This window comes from Phocoena phocoena, chromosome 9 (genome assembly GCF_963924675.1).
Source record: "Phocoena phocoena chromosome 9, mPhoPho1.1, whole genome shotgun sequence".
NCBI lineage: Eukaryota > Metazoa > Chordata > Mammalia > Artiodactyla > Phocoenidae > Phocoena > Phocoena phocoena.
The window spans coordinates 19,472,232-19,494,678 of NC_089227.1; the positions used below are offsets into that span (position 1 = coordinate 19,472,232).

At 38.2% G+C, this 22,447-nt stretch overlaps 1 protein-coding gene across 2 annotated transcripts in view; it reads left to right on the top strand.

Moving 5' to 3' along the window:
* The window catches only part of RELN (reelin), a 522,720-nt gene that overhangs the window by 237,900 nt on the left and 262,373 nt on the right, over nt 1-22,447 (top strand). For both annotated transcript variants that reach the window (XM_065883760.1, XM_065883761.1), the window contains exons 5-6: nt 8,545-8,577; nt 11,255-11,333. In XM_065883760.1, coding sequence (XP_065739832.1) covers nt 8,545-8,577; nt 11,255-11,333 — 112 coding nt within the window. The remainder of the gene's footprint in view (nt 1-8,544; nt 8,578-11,254; nt 11,334-22,447) is intronic.

The following is a 22,447-nucleotide window of genomic DNA, read 5'->3' on the forward strand; positions in this document are numbered from 1 at the left end:
AGGAATCTGGAAAAATAAATTGTTAGTGCACAGTTATGAGTGATTTTGACTCTTAAGAACATTTGTTACGTATCTAGTATGAAAGGACTGTATTATGCTTAAAACACTAAAAGTGGGCTTCCCTGGTGGCGCAGTGGTTGAGAGTCCGCCTGCCGATGCAGGGGACACGGGTTCATGCCCCGGTCCAGGAAGATCCCACATGCCGCGGAGCGGCTGGGCCCGTGAGCCATGGCCGCTGAGCCTGCGCATCCGGAGCCTGTGCTCCACAACAGGAGAGGCCACAACAGTAAGAGGCCCGCATACCTCAAAAAAAAAAAAAAAAACATTAAAAGTTTCCCCATTTTTTTTCTTGTTTACCTGCTTTCAGGAGATATTTGACTAATGATATTACATAGATCCTCATTTTTTAATACTTTCCTGGGAAAATTGCTACCAATTTGTGTTGATAATTTTAAAGTTTTAAAGGTGTTTGGCTTTTTCAACTAAAACCAAGTCAGAGTATGCCATGCTTTCATTGCTAATGCTTTGCTGGAAACATGCTTTTAAAAAACATGGAGGCTTTAGTGAGATTGCCATCATGATTCTTACATTCTGTTGGCTTGCTTTTACTTTATTTTTTTAAGCAAAATATAATCTTCATTTTAACTTGCCTGTTTAGCATTTCATATTATATCTGTGGTTTTGACTAAGTTGATTCATTTTGATGACATTGGCATACTCCTTAAGTTATCAAGATACAACTTAAGTTCAATTTCCAATTTAGTCTGGTTACTTGAAGTTGTCAAGCTTTACAAAGGACATAGTTTTTACATTTCTGTGGATTTCAGTGACATTAACTTTGTAGGTAAAGATTACAAAGATGTGCTAATATTTTGAATGAGATCTAGAGTTCTTTGAAACATGAATCTATTTACTCTTTATGTTATGTCGTCTGTTAACATAGATGTTGTCATCTTGCCTAGGATTAGTAAAAATAAATAGATATTCAGAATTATGAGTTGGATTTATTTATCCATTGCCAATACTCATGGAGCTCCTTGGAGTGATCAATGAAATCCAACTGCAAGATATGGTATCCCATGATCATTGTACTTTAATTCTAAAACACCACTGAAAGTTTCGCCTCTAACTGTTGCATTGTTTATGAGAGTTTACAAGTTATTGGTAGAAACTTCATATTAACCTGAATTGCCCCAACATTTATGGGAAGGTAAATGATTTCATAACTAATCAATGGTTTGTGTAAACCAAAATGAAATCCTGGTATTTTTCTCAGAAGTGAATTTTTTCTATAGTGTAGGATGTACAACTGATCGTTTTTGTGAATCTAGAAATATCCAGATTTGTTAACAGCTTGGTGTTAAAATAAAAAGTGAGTGCCTCACAGTGTAAAGTTCCGTCCAGCCTTTATATATAGTCTTATAGGTCTCACCAGTGAAGCTAAATCAGGACCATATTATGAAACTTCCCCTCAGTCACCTCTCTGGGTACAGAACCACTCCAAACTATCTTCTCCTCTCTCCAGTTCGATTCCCTCTGACAACTGCCAGGGCCCTCACTGCCAGTGCATCCTCCCTTGTGTCTATCTGTGGTCATCATCTGACCTGGTCTTCTTATCACAATGCAGAGACACCGGGAAGAAACCTTTACTTTTGTTAAAGGTGTGTTGTATCCTATTTTCTCCAAAGCCAAAGCCTACTTCTTTAGGAATATTTTTGTTGTCTCTCATTCTTAGAAACTATGCAGCAACTTCCCACTAGCCATCCATTTTACATTTGGTAGTGTATATACGTCAGTGCTATGCTCTCACTTCATCCCAGCTTCCCCTTCCCCATCCCTGTGCCCTCAAGTCTGTTCTCTACGTCTACGTCTTTATTCCTGCCCTGCCATTAGGTTCATCCGTACTGCTTTTTTTTTTTGGCGGTATGCGGACCTCTCACTGTTGTGGCCTCTCCCGTTGCAGAGCACAGGCTCCGGACGTGCAGGCTCAGTGGCCATGGCTCACGGGCCTAGCCGCTCCGTGGCATGTGAGATCCTCCCGGACCAGGGCACAAACCGTGTCCCCTGCATCGGCAGGCAGACTTTCAACCACTGCGCCACCAGGGAAGCCTTGGTCACCTTATCTTTGATAAAGGAGGTAAAAATATACAATGGAGAAAAGACAGCCTCTCCAATAAGTGGTGCTGGAAAAAATGGACAGCTACATGTAAAAGAATGAAATTAGAACACACCCTAATACCATACACAAAAATAAACTAAAAATGGATTAAAGACCTAAATGTAAGGCCAGGCACTATAAAACTCTTAGAGGAAAACATAGGCAGAACACTCTCTGACATAAATCACAGCAAGGGATTTGACCCACCTCCTAGAGTAAGGGAAATAAAAACAAAAATAAACAAATGGGACCTAATGAAACTTAAAGGTTTTACACAGCAAGGGAAACCATAAACAAGATGAAGAAACAACCCTCAGAATGGGAGAGAATATTTGCAAATGAAGCAACTGACAAAGGATTAATCTCCAAAATATACAAGCAGCACATGCAGCTCAATATCACAACAACAGACAATCCAGTCCAAATATGGGCAGAAGACCTAAATAGACATTGCACCAAAGAAGACATACAGATGGCCAAGAGGCACATGAAAATATGCTCCACATCACTAATTATTAGAGAAACACAAAACAAAACTACAATGAGGTGTCACCTCACACCAGTCAGAATGGCCATCATCAAAAAATCTACAAACAATATATGCTGGAGAGGGTGTGGAGGAAAGGGAACCCTCCTGTCATGTTGGTGGGAATGTAAATTGATACAGTCACTATGGAGAACAGTACGGAGGTTCCTTAAAAAACTAAAAATACAACTACCATATGACCCAGCAATCCCACTACTGGGCATATGCCCTGAAAAAACCATAATTCAAAAGGAAACATGTACCACAATGTTCATTGCAGCACTATTTACAATAGCCAGGACATGGAAGCAACCTAAATGTCCATCAACAGATGACTGGATAAAGAAGATGTGGCACATATATATAATGGAATATTACTCAGCCATAAAAAGGAACAAAATTGAGTTATTTGTAGTGAGGTGGTGGATGGACCTATAGTTTATCATTCAGAGTGAAGTAAGTCAGAAAGAGAGAAAAACAAATACCATATGCTAACGCATATATATGGAATTTTAAAAAGCAGTACAGGGCTTCCCTGGTGGCACAGTGGTTGAGAGTCCGCCTGCAGATGCGGACTTTCTCCATTTTCTTTATGATTTCTTCCCTTCTACTAATTTTAGGTTTTCTTTGTTCTTCTTTTTCTAGTTGCTTTAGGTGTAACCTTAGGTTGTTTATTTGAGGTTTTTCTTGTTTCTTGAGGTGAGCTTGAATTGCTATGAAGTTCCCTCTTAGAACTGCTTTTGCTGCATCCCTTAGGTTTCAGTTTGTCATTTTATCATTGTCATTTGTTTCTAGGTATTTTTTGATTTCCTCTTTGATTTCTTCAGTGATCTCTTGGTTATTTTGCAGCACACTGTTTAGCCTCCATGTATTTGTGTTTTTTACTGTTTTTTCCCTGTAATTGATTTCTAGTCTCATAGCGTTGTGGTCATAAAAGATGCTTGATATGATTTCAGTTTTCTTAAATTTTCCAAGGTTTGATTTTTGACCCAAAATGTGATCTATTCTGGAGAACGTTCCATGTGCACTTGAGAAGAAAGTGTATTCTTCGCTTTCAGGTGGAATGGCCTAAAAATATCAATTAAGTCTATCTGGTCTATTGTGTCATTTAAAGCTTGTGTTTCCTTATTTATTTTCTGTCTGGATGATCTGAATATTGGTGAAAGTGGGGTGTTAAAGTCCCCCACTATTATTGTGTTACTGTCGATTTCTCCTTTTATGGCTGTTAGCATTTGCTTTATGTATTGAGGTGCTTCTATGTTGGCTACATAAATATTTACAATTGTTATGTTTTCTCTTGGATCAGTCCCTTGATCATTATGTAGTGTCCTTCCTTATCTCTTGTAACAGTCTTTATTTTAAAGTCTATTTTGTCTGATATTAGTATTGCTACTCCAGCTTTCTTGTTATTTCCATTTGCATGGAATATCTTTTTCCATCCCCTCACCTTCAGTCTGTATGTGTCCCTAGGTCTGAAATGGGTCTCTTGTAGACAGCATATATAAGGGTCTTATTTTTGTATCCATTCAGCCAGTCTGTGTCTTTTGGTTGGTGCATTTAATCCCTTTGCATTCAAGGTGATTATCAATATGTATGTTCCTATTATCATTTTCTTAATTGACTTAGGTTTGTTTTTGTGGGTCTTTTTCTTCTCTTTTGTTCCCTGCTTAGAGAAGTTCCTTTAGCATTTGTTGTAGAGCTGGTTTGGTGGTGCTGAATTCTCATAGTTTTTGCTTGTCTCATAGTTATAGCTTTTGATTTCTCCAATCGAATCTGAATGAGATCCTTGCTGGGTAGAATAATCTTGGTTGTAGGTTTTTCCCTTTCATCAGTTTAAATATGTCTTGCTACTCCCTTCTGGCTTGCAGAGTTTCTGCTGAAAAATCAGCTGTTAACTTTATGGGGATTAAGACAATGGTTTTTGAAGCTGGCTTTTTATCAGAATCAGCTGAGGAGGTTTTTAAAAATACAAATTCTGAGTTTCCGTTCTCAGAGATTCTGATTTAGAGGGTCATTTCTAAATGGCCCCTCCCTGATGATTAGATTGGAGGTGGTTCAGTGAAAAATGCCATGTGCCAAAATTTCGGAAAGGGAGATATCAATTTGGGTAGATTCCTTAAAGTACACTAAAACATAACATTCTCTTTATTGCATCCAGGCCTTAGTCACCAGAGTCATTTAAAGTCAAGTAGGTAATTTAACTGATGCCTCTGCAGACATTTTGTTACACTTATCTATCCATTGTACTGACTAGAAAATATTTCTGATAATTGCCATAAATTTTATACTTAATTTAACTAACTTATTTCCCAGTTTTTTTCAAGTTACACATTTTACAAATATCAGTATTATTTCCTGCCCATCTTAACAATTTATCCCATGAATACAGAGACCCCCTTTGGTAAGGTAGTTAATATTGAACATGATAAAATACTATGATATCCTAAGAAACACAGCAAACAAAAAAAACATCCCTTTGGTCCAAGTCCCTTGTTAGGTGCTACAAAATCTCATTTCTTGTCTTTGCAGTGAACCTTCTTGAAAAAGTAGTTTGTACAGTAGTTGAGAGAGTTATCACTGAGGCCAAATTCCCTGGGTTCATCTACACACCCTGCTTAACACTGTGCCTTGGTAACAGGATGTTCTCAGTAGATACCAGCGTTATTAGGATTATTTTGGCCTCTCCTTTAACCCTCTTCTCTCTTAAAACTCTCTCTTTTCCTTATATCCATAATGAAATGCAGTCCTTCCTGGTCTCCTTTGCTAGCTCCTGTTCTTCCAGTCCCTGAAATGCACATTTACCTCTTCATTTCACTCTTTTTTTTTTTTTTTGCTCTCTCTGAGTAACATGCTGGTCTGCTTCCATGACTTCACCACCTCCTGCGTGATAATGCTTCCTTAATTGATGAACAGTACAGATCTCCCTCCTAGCTATTGCTTGGAACTGTCCAATAGAAGTATAATGTGAGCCACAGGTGTAATTTTAAATATTCTAGAAACCACATTTAAAAAAAAAAAGCAAAAAAAAAAGGTAAATTTAATAATGCAGTTTAATTCACACAGATTATATAAATACTAAGTATTTCAATATAATATAATCAATATAAAATTGAGATATTTTACAGTTTTGTACTAATTATCTGAAATCTGGTCTGTATTTTACACTTAAAGCACATTTTTTAATTGAAGTATAGTTGATTTACAATGTTGTATTAGTTTCTGGTGTACAACAGTGATTCGGTTCCATATATATATATATATATATATATATATATATATATATATACACACATATACACATATATATACACACACATATATATATATACACACACATATATATACATACACACTCTTTTTCAGATTATTTTCCATTATAGGTTATTACAGTATACTGACTATAGTTCTCTGTGCTATACAGTAGGACCTTGTTGTTTATCTATTTTATATATGGTAGTGTTACAGCACATCTTAAGTATTGGAATACTTGGTCTGTATTAAGATCTTTATAAAAATAAATAAATAAATTTATTTATTTATGGTTGTATTGGGTCCTAATTGCTGCGCGAGGGCTTTCTCTAGTTGCGGCGAGCAGGGGCTACTCTTGGTTGTCGTGTGCGGGCTTCTTATTGTGGTGGCTTCTCTTGTTGCAGAGCACGGCCTCTAGGCATGTGGGATTCAGTAATTATGGCAAGTGGGCTCCGTAGTTGTGGCTCACGGGCTCTAGAGCACAGGCTCAGTAGTTGTGGTGCATGGGCTTAGTTGCTCCACAGCATGTGGGATCTTCCTGGACCAGGGCTCGAACCCATGTCCCCTGTATTGGAAGGCGGATTCTTAACCACTGCACCACCAGGGGAGCCCTATATTAAGATTTTGTAAATTTTACCTTTGAAAACTGGATTGACCTATCAAAGTATTCCATATCTACTTAAAGGTCTTCCAATAACTGAGTCGAATATAAAAAAATTATTTTCCTTTAATATCCACACCCACCTTGACAAGATTTGTCCATCTTTTTTCAGAAGAGCTGATTTAACTTTGGTACAAAAACATGTCAGTTTGAAAACTATGTCTGTTCAAGTAAATTCATTTACTCTTGTGTCAGCCTAGTATTATTAACATGGGATTCACAGGGATATTACATAAGTTGAAAAGCAACTCCAAAATTATCAATATCAACGAGAAATTCTTCAAATATTTTTGGAGTTTTTTTGCAGACAATTTAGAAAATTGTCAATTGCAATTAAAATCTGCATATTGATCATATTAGGAAAATATGTAAAATCATTATTTATTTGTGTGTTGGAGGTTTCAATTTCAACATGAATTCTCTTAAGTTTTCAACTACCTTGCAAGTAAACTCTTGCTTTCCTTGAGGCTTCAAGTTCAGTTCACACATATGTAGTGTGATATTAGTGAGGGAACGTGCATCCGTGTGCCTTGTTTTTGTCATTGGTTATTGGATAATTGGCAATTATTCCTTTTGTTTCAAAAAAATCTTAGAGTTAACAGTTCAGTGAATCCTTGTAAAACTCCTCATAGCCAATAACCTTTGGCGTAAAACACAAAATCATTAAATTTTTCTTCTGGGTTTTTTGTTTTTTCTTGATTTCTGTAAACTAGTGATGATTCAGAGCATTTGCATGTGTATTCTAACAACTGTATCTATGACACTTTCCACAGAATCTATTTCATACAGCTGAGCACAAGTATTTTCAATATATATAATATGTTGGTATGCAGCAGTAAGACAAACATCAGTCTCTAGTTTTAAAATGCTCTTAAGTCTGGATTTTTCATCTAACATAACTGAAGCACTGACCATCGTGATAGAAACTAATTTTTTTAATATCCAGCTGAAGTTCTTCTTTAATGAATGTAAAAGATTTTAAAATATCTGTCATGATTTCTAATTTTTAGATAGTGAATTGGCAACATTTCTTCATAGATATGGAAGTCCTTTGAGGAAAAAACATAACCAAAGTATTAATTGGCCAGTGTCCCTTATTTCCTAACTCTTATCAGAGCGCCCCTTTGTAAAATGCATATTTGAACATGCACTCCTTTGCTGATAAATGTTCAGGAGATCATCATGCTTCCATGGTAAAATCCAAATTCCTTAACATTCAATTCCATGATCTCGGCCTCCCAATCTTAGCAACTTCACTTTTCCATCCCCTCCTCTTAAACTTCCTTCTAGTCATGCTGAAATTGTTGTAGTTCTTGTGAAAGGCCATTCTCTTTTACCTCTCAATGCCATTTCACTTTCACTCCAGAAAGAAGCATATCTCCCCTCCTTTACCCCCACCTATCTTCCTCCTGCTAGTCTTTCAAAACTCAGCAGCCCCTCCTGACAACCCTCTTCTCCTGGGCAGCCTGGAATTAGTATCCCTTCCGTGTCCCCCTTTTCACCCCAGGACCTCTGAACACTCTCCCATAGCACTTATTACACTATATTGTAGTTGTCTCCACCAGATGGTAAGCTCTTTGAAGGCAAGGATGGTGCTTTTTGTCTCTATACCTCACACCCACAACAGCCCATGTCATGTAATGGGTGCTCACATCACATTTATATTGTGTGTTTCAAGGGATACCTGACTAACTTGCATAATAAATAACTGCCCTGTATGTAAGGGGTTCTACTTTTCACTTTGACTTTTAAATATAATGAATAGTGAGTTGGCCGTTCTACTTTAGGATGTTAATTGGCATTTTCTTCTTACTCCTCTAAAAAGGTTCTATCTAGCCATTTAATTTGTTTAGTATGACTAAGTTTTGTAACTGTATTTGTGATTATTTATTAATGGATTTTGCTCTTGTTGCTAATCAATCATCTTTCCCTTTTTCTCTCTCGGTCCAGCTCCAACAGAGGCCAGTATGCACCCGCATCTAGGTAAGTGTTTGAGACCCCGATGTCACTGACCTTAGTACTAGATCTACTTGTTTCAGTCCTCTGCCATGTGAGCAGGTGAAACAGAGGTGAGGAAACTCTCTGCCCTCTCTGATTCGCTGATCATCACTGAAATCAGACTCAGGTCCAGATTATGCTTGAACCCGGGACCTCACCTTATGAGGTGATCCAGCTGCCCAGCTGGGGCTAATGGAGGGACTTTTGAACGTGTTAGTACATTTATCCTTGGGATCCTGTTGAGTGTGATCTTTTGACACAGTGTTCTAATGCTGAAATTTCCCCAGAGCCCCTACCCATCATAAATAGTAGAGCATGGAGGCAATGGGCAAGGAGCTATGAGTATGGAGGAGTTGAGATCTTTCAGGTCTGAGATATCTGCTCAAAGTAGTATTGGGTTGTAAAAAGAGAAATAATTTGGCCATTTCTTCAAAAATTAAAATGAGGTTGTGTAAATAACTAAATGCTTTTTTTAATGTCACCATGTAAAGTTGCCACCTCTCATTTTTCTCATGATCTTTTCATTCTGCCATGTACTTAGTGGGCCACAGTTCTTGAGGCAGGGTTGTATAGTGCTTAATAGCACAGATTTGAAGCCAAACCAACTGGATTTATCTCACTTTCACCACTTGCTAGCAACGTGATATTGGGCAGGTTATTTAACCTCTCTGTGCCTCAGTTTCCTCATCTATAAAATGGAAGTCATAATAGTACCTACCTCCTATTGTTGTTATGAGGATTAAATGAATTCATATTTGTAAAGTATATAGTCAATGATATAATAATGTTTGTAAAGAAATAAACACATGAACAAATAACCATAGATGCTTACCCATGCCTTTTAAAAAATATCTCTAGAAAGTAAATAATCTTTAAGAGTTAAATTTCTCATAGGTGACAGTGAAGACTTATTTTAAAAGCAGTTTCCTACACACACTATTTAATAAAAATGAAAAGAAGTCATCCTAGCTGGCTCCAGCTTTTTCAGATGTCTCTCACTGTGGGACTTGCAGATGGGTCAGTATTTGTCTCTTGGGCTTTCTCTTTCAACCTATAAACCCAATTAATTTATTTTTCTCTTTGGAAAATCTGCCTTGAGAAGCTCTACTTTTATGTAATACTACAGCTTAGGGCTCCACTTCTTTGGCAGATGAACGCAAGCACTTAGAAGCATGCCTTCTAGCAGCCAAGGCAGGCTGGTGACCCGCAGTGGCCCAGCTGAGCCTCGACCAGGTTGGGTATTTGAGAGAGCGGTACCCTGTAGGCATTTCAGGCACTGCATTTAATTGCTCAGAGGAGTCATTAAATCACTCCCACGCACAGAAGACATCACAGTGTTCTCTCCAGTGTAAATCCATATCCTCCCTGTTGTCAGGCCTAAGGCTTCGAGTCTGAACAGCCATTTCTCTCAATACATGCTGATTCACTGGTTTCCCGGACTTTGTTATGTGCTTACCTGCTGGCATACCCGGTATAAAGAGGGCGAGGATGGCTGCAGGTGGCAAAGAGAATTTGGAAGTGTGCTTCCTGATATTTGGAGGTGATTTTAATTACCCAGTGATTTCAGTGAATTATATTCAAGTGAGCCCCCAAAAAGGGTAAAATGTCACTTTTGAAAAAAATAAAAAATTTTGGTTATGTTTTATTAATCAGATCATATGATTTTAATTTTCCTGAAAAGCATGTGTAAACTAGTCCAAACAAATTTATACAGACCCAGAGAATTTATATTAGCTGAAACAAATTTCCCCAGCAAACCATGGGAATCAGATGAGGAGGTGTTTGAGCACTAAATTCATTTTTTACAACTCAAGTAGAAATAATTATCATTCCTCATACAACCTTAAAAATGAGCCTACTTACATTGTAGTTGGTCATGAAATTGTTTTTACTTGTGAACCCTCTGTTCAGTGGAAATATCACATACTCTACAGTTTATGAAAACATTCTTTGCTTTTGGCATGACTCGAGTTCTTCTGTAGCTTAAAAATAAGTATTTAATACAATCTCAAGTGTAATGAGAATATATTTAAGACTATGGATGGTTCCCTGGCATTCTTCCTGACTTCTAACATGACTTTATTTGGGAGTTTTACTTATTCATGTAGATAATTTCTCCTGTGCAGCTCTAAGGGGGAAAAATGTTAACAATTTGAAACACATTAAGTAAAAAAATGAGTGAATATAGGGAATGAGAGAAAGCAAGCCAGGGCAAGAGGGATAGTAGGAAAGAGAAGAGGAAATGGGTTAGTAAATACCAGCAATGTTAGCTGACAATAAATAGTCACAATGTTCTGTTCCCTTCAATGCTCTAAAATGAGTTAGACACTGACCTTGTTCTGGGTGTGTCGAGCTATGAGGGGCAAGTCTTGGGTGACATCTCCTTGTAGGTTAGTGCTGACCTTGGTCTTCCCACCTCTGCAGCCTGGTGACACCTTGGTAGGGTTCTTTTTGGGGGCTGTGGTTTCCAGACTTCTAAACAACAGAGTTACTCTTTCACTTAGTAGTTTAGGGACAAAGCAAATACAATCATCTGCTCATTTAAAATCCAGTTTTAATTTAAAATACTGTTATTCCTCATAAATGCAGCATGTTGACTCTTTTGTGTAGCTAAATCTATTGTTTAGTGTAATCCTTTTCTAAATTTTTGTTCTTCTTTTAGCTGAAATTCATAGCGACAGTATTATCCTACGAGATGACTTTGACTCCTACCACCAAAAGGAATTGAATCCAAACATATGGTAAGTTATACGAACATGCCTCACTTTGGTTTGTATAATGCAAAAAAAATTTTTTTAATTTAAAAAATGATTCTGACTGCTCCTTTGGAGTAGTTACGTAAAATGAAATTGCTCTTTAGCTCTAAGTTATCAGTGAGAATTGTTCAACTAGGGAACTGGGCTTACTGTCGCCTGTAGAATGTCTATTTCTTTTTTTTTTTTTTTTCCAGTTCAGCATGGTGATTTTATTTTATTTTTTTAACATCTTTATTGGAACATAATTGCTTTACAATGGTGTATTAGTTTCTGCTTTATAACAAAGTGTATCAGCTATACATATACATGTATCCCCATATCTCCTCCCTCTTGCGTCTCCCTCCCACCCTCCCTATCCCACCCCTCTAGGTGGTCACAAAGCACCTAGCTGAAGAATGTCTATTTCTTAACTTCTTTAAGAACTGAATCTAGGTGTCCTTCAAAGCCATGGGTGTGATCAGGTTTTTTTTTCAGTTGTACAAGTTCTTTACATAGAAAACATCATGCTTTACTATGTCTATTAATTGCATTTTGCCAAATGAAAGAAGGGAAATGATTTATCTGAAAATGACAGATGATTTGAGTCATACTTCCAAATAGCTTCTATGTTATTGGGTTACCTCATTTATACTCCAGTCTTTCCTTCCAAGACTGTTTAGGGGCAACTCCATGGGATTTTGGAGGGCAAAGAAATAATGAACCAAAATGCATTCATTAGAAACTTGTTGAACACATAAATGGATGCATGAATTTGTTGGCAGTTTGTTGTATTTTTGCTGATTTTGAAGAAATGCATCTATCCACCCAGACCTATAGTCTGCGTAATTTGAGGGAATATATGAATGTGGATTTTCTGTGGTGCTAACTGTTTTTGTGTACATGATTAAGAGTTCAAGATAAATTAGAAACTCTAATGTAATCAAGTTGCAACCAAAATCCAAGCAATACTCAAGACTAGAAAGAGAATAAAACCATTTCATCCTCAAATGTCAGAGTATGATATTCATTTGCTTTTCCTGATTTTCATTGTTTAACAAATATCAAGCAGTAATTATTTTATTTATATAGTACATTAAAAAGGGATGTGATTCCTTCTCTCAAATAGCTTATAGTTCTGTAGAGGAGACACTAAAAACATATTTTTAAAAAGCTTATAATCCAGGATAGAAATCCTTAAGTGTAATAGAGGATTACAAATAGCATACTGCAGTTCTGAAAAAGGAGGGATGACTCTGGTGAGAGTTTCTTGGAGAAAGTGGTCCTTGACCTGACAGTTGAAGATGAAATACAGATTTAGAGAGTGTTGGTGCTTAAATATAGACAGATACACTTTTTATGTCTTTTCTAGAAAGAAATATAGATCTAGAGAATGTAAATACACAAAAAAATCAGACTAGACAGAGATATAAAGTCTTAAAATTGATATGCCATTTAAAGAAATAATTTATCAACAAAATTTCACTTCCCTCTGAACATATCCTAAATATAAATTTCCTAAAATAAATTGAAAATCTTTTTTAAGAAAAAGCCCAAAAAAAAAAAAAGAACTTTCTAAGCACTAGTTTTACCCCAGAAAAATTCTCTAGTTCTCCTCACATTTGGCTTTTTTATATCCCATTAGTATAAATGTTATCAGATGATTTGTTTCTTTCAAGGCAAGTTCATTTCTGTCAAGCTAATTCATTTTCTTCAGTGAGTTTTCTTGACAAATACAAAATGTGACTTTTATGTGGTCCAAATTCTGCTGTTTTTAAAATCAATAAAACATGATTGATTTTGCTTCACCCATTTTCATGACTGATCTGATAGATGCTTTCTTGACTGAAGTTATGGATTTTATGTCCCTTTTACTTAAGCTATGGTTTTTCCTAATGTTTTAAAAAAACTTTTATTTACTTTAAAAAGCTACATACTTCTGTCTTCTATCAAATGTGCTTCAGAGTAATTTTACTTTATCTCTTATTGCCCACAATCTCCTTCATCTAGCCTCTTTAAGATTAAAAAAACAAAACAAACACAAACAAAAACCATGAAGCTCTCATCGTTTGAGAGATGGCTTTGTTGAACAAAGGTGGCAGGGATTTTGAGATCAGGCTGGTCTGGTTTGACTCGAGCTAACCACTTGCCAGCTGGGTATCTGAGAAAAGCAAAAAGCTTGCTTTACCACTCTGAGCTCCGTTTCCTTGTCAGTAAAAGTGAGCCAAATACTGTCGTAACAGCATTGTTTTAAAGTCTGATGAGCCTGAAAAGGTCTGGCACCTCACCTGGTGTATTGACGCTTCTCAGTACAAATCAGTTCCCTCCCCGCCTCTCTTACTCTCTCTCTCTCCTTCCCTGCCTTTCTGTCTTCTTCCCTCCCTCCCTCCCTCCCTTTTTCCCTTTCTTTCTTCCTCCTGTGGAATATCTGCACATTGGTCTACATGCCTCCCCTAAGCCCAGATATGACCCCAAATCATTATTATTAAAATACTCTTCAGCCAATTTATGTAAATGAGCCCCCAAGTCTTCCCTCATTGTATTTGGATGAAAAACAGACTTCAAATTAAATATATCTGTATTATATAATATGTGGAATATATATTAATGACAATATAGCAGAGAGAAGGGGAAAATGAGGGTATTAGATGCTTAAGCCCCCTTAAAATAGACATAAGCTCCCTAAAGTTAGAAACAAATACAATCAAATATTCCAGCAAAATGTTTCCAATAAAGTAACAAAGTCCTATGTTGTTTCAGAATCTCATAAGCAGTTTTCACTCTCTTGACATCTCTGTTCTCTTGGTATACATATTGACATGTGACTTTTGTCCCCTATGATATTGTCTTTGATTTTTTTACCCCATGGAATTAGAAACCACTGGGCAGCTTTGTGGCAACTGAAAAGGAGAATCCTTGTTGACAACTTATAACTCTTTGCCACTACCACTCACCACCAGATAGAAAGAAGCATGAGGCCTGGTTTGCTGCTTTTGGACAAATTCCTGAGACTCAATAATCACTCAATAATTTGCTACAAGAGAAAAACATGCTTTTATGAGCATATTTCTTCCATGGAATTTGAAAAGCATCATATGCATTATTTAACTTGTAATTTTTAAGGATAAGCAAAGGGAGAAATCATGAAACTAAAGTTCCGTCTGTGCAGTGATGGGGAGAGAGATCAGTTTAAAAGTTAATCACTCACAGCTTATTTGCTTCCATTGACTTCATCTAATGAAATCAACTTTTTTTCCACTTCATTTCATGTACTTTTCTTTTTTTTTCTTTTGCGGTACGCGGGCTTCTCCCTGCTGTGGCCTCTCCGTGCTGTGGCCTCTCCTGTTGAGGAGCACAGGCTCCGGACGCGCAGGCTCAGCGGCTATGGCTCGCGGGCCCAGCCGCTTGGCGGCATGTGGGATCTTCCCGGACCGGGGCACGAACCCGTGTCCCCTGCGTCGGCAGGCGGACTCTCAACCACTGTGCCACCAGGGAAGCCCTCATGTAATTTTTGATATCCAAATTTCTTATCTTCTGTACAAATGACTGTACACAAAAAACAAGGAACATAAAATTATATTACTATTATTATGAATGAACGTAACAACCAAGTTATTATTCCAAGTGTATGACGGCAGTTGGAATAGAGCCAAGAAACTTTTTTACACCAACTCAATATTGAATGTATTGTCTCTCTGCTTAGTTTAAATATTAGATTTGATTTAAAAATTAAATGTACTTGGTGAAAAGTTCAATAATATTAAAAAATAATAAAAATAAACCTTCCTACACTAGATCTATATTCCCTCCCTCCAGAGGCATCAACTGTTACCAGTTTCTGCCAGTCCTTCCAGAAATTGTTTAGGCTTACGCAGGTGTCCCAGTTATGAATTCTGTCTACAAACTTGGGTATCAGAGAAATAAAACTTTATTTTTTTTATAATCCAACTTAATTTCTTTTCATTGTCCCCCTTTTACCAGTGGTGAAAACTTTAATTTCAGTCAACTTTGGCTTTCCCTCTCCCATTTTTCTGGTGTTGTAGCTAAGTTTCAGAGAGCTTATTAGTTCAAAAGCAAGGGGTAGGGTGGGGATGCACCTCTGGTCCCCCAGTCCTCTGTTCCTGCAGGTGCTCACTGAGTCTTCCCTATCTCATCCAGTTTTTGGTTACTGGTCCGCACAGGTAGCCTTTGCACCTGTCCTAACCACTCTTTCATGGCAATTGCTCTGTTTTGAGCCCGCTTGAGGGCATGAAAGCTTCTGCTGCTTCTGGGCCTGGACTGTAGGTGTCTTTGTGATGCTCTGATGTGCTCTCATGCCGCTATGGTCCTTCTGCCTCTCTGAGATGTAGAGTATAGGATCCTTCAGCTCTTTGCCCCCAGATCCCTTTGGAGCTCTGCCAGAGAAGTGACCTTTATCTCCCATTCTCTCAGCCACTTCTGATTGCTTTGCTTGAATGAAAGATGAGAAGTAAAGTTACAAATGAAGACAACAGCAAAACCCCTTCATGGGAATATAGTGGCACCTTAGGCTTGATGAGAGTGAGGCTTCTCCACTTTAACTTTGCCCTGATGCTGGGCTGTACTCAGGTAGACCTCTGAACCACAATAGTAATTTCTTCTGTTCAAATGTGCCATTGAACCCAAGGGGGTGAGAGAGAGTGTGGATGAAGCAACACCGACTTATCAGCACTACTGACAATTCTCCATTATCAAGTATGCTCAGTGTGACTACACTCCTGAAGGTGGAGGGGGATCAGTAGGGTCTTGTTCCTATAGAGACAGCCCTACAACCAAAAAGAAAAAAAGGTAGGAAGAAAAACCTCATATAACTAAATTTAGAAGGAAAGTAAGAACCTACATATACGCTCTATCTCAACATTTCACTTAAGCATTTACTACTTGTGTCTCAACTACATTTTTATAGTTTTTTGGGGGTTTTTTTTTGCGGTACGCGGGCCTCTCACTGTTGTGGGCTCTCCCGTTGCAGAGCACAGGCTCCAGACGCACAGGCTCAGCAGCCATGGCTCACGGGCCCAGCCGCTCCGCAGCATGTGGGACCCTCCCGGACCGGGGCACGAACCTGTGTCCCGTGCATTGGCAGGCGGACTCCCAACCACTGCGCCACCAGGGAAGCCTCCCATTTTTATAGTTTTTTAAAAATCTTTATTGAATTTGTTATAATATTGCCTTTGTTTTTTTCATGTTTTGGCTTTTTGGCCCCAAAGCATGTGGGATCTTAGCTCCCCGACCAGGGATTGAACCTGCACCCCTTGCATTGGAAGGCGAAATCCCAACCACTGGACTGTCAGGGAAGTCCCCATAGTTTCTTGTTATGTATTAACTATTTTAGTATGATATAAACACTGCCAGTATTCCACATGAATGGAGAGAAATCTTGATTTTTTTAATTAAAAAGAAATACACCTCTTAGCCCAAAACTGGGAACATCCCAGGTACCCAGAAACAGGAGAATGGATAAACAATGATACATCCATTCAGTGGCCTACTACTCAGCAATAAAAAGGAATGAATTATTGATAGTTGAAACAACATGGTTGGATTTTAAAAATATTATGTTGAATGAAAGAAGGCAGACCGAAAATAGTTCTTACTGTATGATTTCACTTATACGAAATCTATAATAGACAAAATTATCTAAAGTGCTAGAAATTAGATTAGTGATTGTTTCAAGGATGGGGAATTGACTGGGAAGGGGCATGAGGAAATTTCTGGGGTGATTAATACATTATATATAATCTTGAGGGAGCATGGGTTACATAGATGTACACCTTTGTCAAAACTTGAGATCCATATATTACACTGTGTGCAAATTTACCTCAATAAAAAATTTCAGGGCCTTCCCTGGTGACGCAGTGGTTAAGAATCCGCCTGCCAATGCAGGGGACACAGATTTGAACCCTGGTCCGGGAAGATCCCACATGCCTCGGAGCAACTAAGCCCGTGCACCACAACTACAAAGCCTCACCCTAGAGCCCGTGAGCCACAACCACTGAGCCCATGCACCACAACTGCTGAAGCCCATGCCTAGAGCCCATGCTCCGCAACAAGAGAAGCCACTGCAATGAGAAGCCCACGCACCGCAACAAAGAGTAGCCCCCTCTTGCCCCGCAAGAAAGCCCACACGCAGCAACGAAGACCCAGCACAGACAAAAAAATAAATTTAAAAAAATTTCAACAGTAATAAAAAAAACAGTGAGAAAAGTTAAGAAATAGGAGACATTTCTGATTCATAACTTGGGTTAAAAAGAGTTCAAAGAGAGGGAGAGAGAGAGTTAAAGGAACTAAAAAAGTGAATGAATTTTTAAAAACATTTAAAGTTTTCTTAAGAGGTATCTTTACTCTCTAAGCACTTACAAAGTCTGGAAGGAATCTTCATTTTGCTTAACAGATTATCCCTTTAATGCTTGTTTCCTGAAGATCACAGAAGGCATCCAGAGCTATAATATCACTAGGCTCTGATGTTCTAGTGGGAAATGTTGGGACTGTTAGAAAACATGATGACAAATAGCAACTAGAAGACAACAGATGTTTCCCCTCCAGCACAATAATAATAGCAGAGATGTTCTATTCAGCAGAGATCAGGGAAGAACAAGAGTCACTCGTCAGAAGAAGCATCTTGGATGAATAAGTTGTGATGCCGACAGGGATATGAGAAATCAAGAAGAAAGACACAGATGAAGTTGTCTCAGATCCTATGGCAAATGAAGATGTCTGTCAATTGGCTTATCATACAGAAAGCCCCACAATTTACAGCTAAGGAAGCTAAAGCTGTGGCTGGCATTGCATAGGGTTGCTTGAATCAAGAAAAGACTAGGACATCTCCATTTTTATATGTAAAAGATCATACTACAGGACTAGAGAAATTGAGATCACAGACTCTGCTGCATGTAATATTTTCTTGAAAATACAAATTTATTGGAGAAATTATTCAGAAATGGAGCAAAAAGTTTGGTGACTTGGCTTATTAAAGTTTATTTGCTTTGACAAAAATAATTATCTGAATAAAGACTCTAAAAAGACTGAAATTTTAGTTCAGGGGTGAGTTATTCTGGCTGGAGCTTTATTTATTCAGTGATTAGTAGATTAGTTCATAAGAGAAAAGAAGTCAAGTGAAGAGTAAAACTACTTCAAAGTTCCTTAGTATCTTGGAGCCCCCATTGAGAACTACAGCAGAGGGGACTCCATTTAGTAGCCAAGTATGAGAACCACAATGTAAATGGAGTTTCCAGGTAATCAGAACAAAGTATTAATAAGTCTGATGAACAATGTCACTGGGGAAAAAACTGGATAAAAGTGCATCCACGGGCTTCCCTCATGGCGCAGTGGTTGAGAGTCTGCCTGCCGATGCAGAGGAAACTGGTTCGTGCCCCGGTCCGGGAAGATCCCACATGCCGCGGAGCGGCTGCGCCCGTAAGCCATGGCCACTGAGCCTGCACGTCCGGAGCCTGTGCTCCGCAACGGGAGAGGCCACAACAGTGAGAGGCCCGCGTACTGCAAAAAAAAAAAAGTGCATCCACTTTGCCCAATGTCCACCAGGCCAATGGGCAGTAAGACTTGGAAGACAGTGTTGGGTGAAGGGGAACACGAACCACGGGCATCAAAGACTCCACATCACTGCTGAAGGACGTCCAAGGGACTTTTTTGTAATACTGATCACTTGGAAGACATATCACCGAATAGGCTTACCCATGTAACATGGAACATACACCTTACAAGTTTTCAAGACCAGGTGACTACGGGAGATCGTGAGTAGGTGAGAAAAGTCTGGCAAAATAAATATTTTATCGGATGACACACCTTTGCCAGAACTTCTGATATATCACTGTATTTTGGGGTTGTGGAATTATAATTTGATTTTTAGGGTTTAATGGTCCAATATTCTGATCTTACGTGCATCTTTTTCTACTTTTTCTCTCATCTTTTCCCTCTTGACCTCACCTTTTTCTGCTCTCTCTCACTCTCTCTTCTCTTTTTTTAATAACTTTTTTCTCTTATTATTAAACTCTCCTCTAACCTTCGTCTCTTGCTTCCTCCCCCTCCTTCCTCTTACCATGATGTAACTGCTCTGGGGAAAACTTCATCTACAATAGAAAGGTTAACCAGGAGGTGTCCTACTAATAAAATAAGATGTGAATCTGGAGGCTTATTATTTCCTTCTTTAATATCTGTTTTACATGACAGAAATAAGAACTCACTCAATGGAATTAAATGTCAAGTACATTTGAAACAAGTGAGAAAATATTTCCTCAAGCAGTATGTAGTGGAATTCAGCATAGTAGGAGGTCAGAATATTGCATGCAGTAGTAGGGTATAGAACAGTTATTTTTAATCCAAATAATATTTGCCATTATATTTGCTAGCAAAGGAAAGATCAAATGTTTAAACTCCCTGGTGAAATAAGAAGAGTTCTCTTACCTTCCTCAGTGAGAAGTAATGAGAAAGAATGAGCTATAAATGGAGTTTGTCATTTTCACATTTAGAGCATATGTTAGCTCCTTAGAAAAAAGGCATGACATTGTTGAAGGTGATATTATTCTCAGTCTTATAGAGTGAACTTTCCTTGCTGTTTTTCTAAAAATATTCCACATTTACAAAAAGAAGAGGATTTTACGAGGGGTTTTTTTTGTTTTGTTTTGTTTTGTTTGTTTTGCGGTACGTGGGCCTCTCACTGTTGTGGCCTCTCCCATTGTGGAGCACAGGCTCCGGACACGCAGGCTCAGCAGCCACGGCTCACTGGCCCAGCCGCTCCACGGCATGTGGGATCCTCCCGGACCGGGGCACGAACCCATGTCCTGTGCATCGGCAGGCGGACTCTCAACCACTGCGCCACCAGGGAAGCCCACGAGGGTTTTTTTTAAGCTTGATCTTTCACAATAGTCATGCCTTTCTACTATAAAACATTGTCTCTTGCTATAAAATATGGTCAAAAGTTGAGTGTTCTGCTTGTTGAGGTTTTTTTTTTTTTTTTAATTTTTATTGGAGTATATAGTTGATTCCTTGTTGAGGTTTGAGTGGAAATTACAAGGAGCTCCGACGTCTCCAGAAGTCAGCTGACTGCCCAGCTCCCACAGGGCTGGCAGGGTCCTATTTACTTTGGTGGATTCACCAGTCCCTGATCTGGCCTTGTTGTGCAGACCCACACATCAGATGGTGTCAGCACATGCAGTGTGAGCTGTAACTGGGGGAAGAGACTTGTTATCTTTGGGTCAGGAAATTATAAGAGATTTCTCTTTCCATTTTTTAATGTACTTTTTATAATCAGATCAAATATTAAAATTATTTTAATATCTCTGTTCAGAAATGCTAGTGAATAGACAGTTCCGACTCATAGAATACCAGACACTGAATCCTTCAGAGGCAATAAATTGTGGATAGATAATACGATGTCCTCAGTCTTGAGGACAAACGGCATGTATCTCAAATGAGAATTTGATGATAACTGATTGTCACTGAGTTTCCAGATGATTAACTTGTTTCAGCAGAGTAACTGACTAAAGGCTAAGTGATTTCACTCTGATCTAAAAAGAAGAATGAGTTGCGTAATGAGACTGCTCTTGAGAAAATAATATTTTAGTTATTTATTTATTGTTATCAGGATGATGTCACCACCAACCATTCATAAATCTGTGGTTGTGCGAAGGAGCCCAATTTTCTCATTAATCCTCCTCCTCTTTCCAGTGTCCTGAAAGTCCTGTGTGAGTCACTGCAGGACATGGGGACTGTGGGGCACTCCAGGGACATTTCACTCCAGCTTCCTCTGTGCCTCCTGAACAGGGGCTTTGGTGTGTTTTCCAGCCTATTAATTTTAAAGTCATGATTAAAAACAGAATTATACCTTCAGAAGTGTGCTCTCTATAACACAAATGCACATTGCATATAATTCCTAAACAGAAACAGCCACCTAAATGATAAAAAACAAAGACGGAGAATTGACACCAAGATAACAAGTTTCAAACTGCCAAGGAGCTTGTTAGAGTGAAAAACAAATCTTGGTTCAAAGCATTTCTTTTTCTTTTATGTTTCCAGTTGGACCCTAGATGTGCTGGTCAACAAGTACCTGCCTTCATCCTTACTGATTCCTTTATGGTTTTGTTTGTTTGTTTGTTTCCTTTATGTTTTTGTTAGTGAAAAAATGGTAGTGTGATAGTGTGTATATAAAATAGGGATGAATTATGTAAGGATGTACATAACCAAAGGAATATTGAATTTGATTATGTACTTTAGTCCAGTGAATTCATTCTGAACATTTTCTGTGAAGTCCATGACATTTCTCTTATTTTTGTACATTTTCATTAGCAAGGCAAAATCCCTTATCCTATAAATGAAAAAAGAACTTTTAAGAAAAGACATTGTAGCTCTTCCAGATAAACTCTGACAGTAAAAGTGATGACAAACGTTTTTGAAATGCACGTGCGTTTTGTAGAATTAGAGTTCTTTTCTCTTCTTGGCTGCATTAGAGTGGAGTAGGAAGAATATTGGACAAGGAGTCAGGGAATCTAGCCTCTAGTCCTGTTCTGTCATTTGTGAAATGACAGGGGGTGATGAGACTCGGTGATACTTCAGATGCCCTCTAACTCGAATGACCAATGATCTGTGAACTGTAGTAATAGGTGAGATTCATGTGGTACCTAAGCATGTGATAAATAGGTTCAGAGAGGACTCAATGTATTCAGGCTTTGCCTGGTCTTCGGGGATAGCAAGCATTTCCCTTAAATTGTCTTTTAATCATACTGTTCATGGCAGATTATATTTTGAGGTGGGCGATTCGTATGATGGGCTGTGGTATTTGTCAGATTCTTATGTTCTGTTTTTCATATTGAGAAAAAGAAAAAGAGGGGGCAAGTTTTCTTAGATTAGAGAAATATTCGATATTACTTTTAAGCAGAGAAGCAATTCATTTCTAATCCTTAGCCTGGGAGGTCACATTCCTTTTAAGTTGAAAAATAAAAGTCTGTTTAACTGGGATTATTTAAAACTTCTTCTTCCCACCAATCTCTGAAGAATATGTTACCTAACTTTACAGAGCCCATCATTTTCTTGAGAAAATTTGGTTGGGAGACCACAGTTTAAATGTTAGAAATAAATAGCACTTTTTTTTTTGC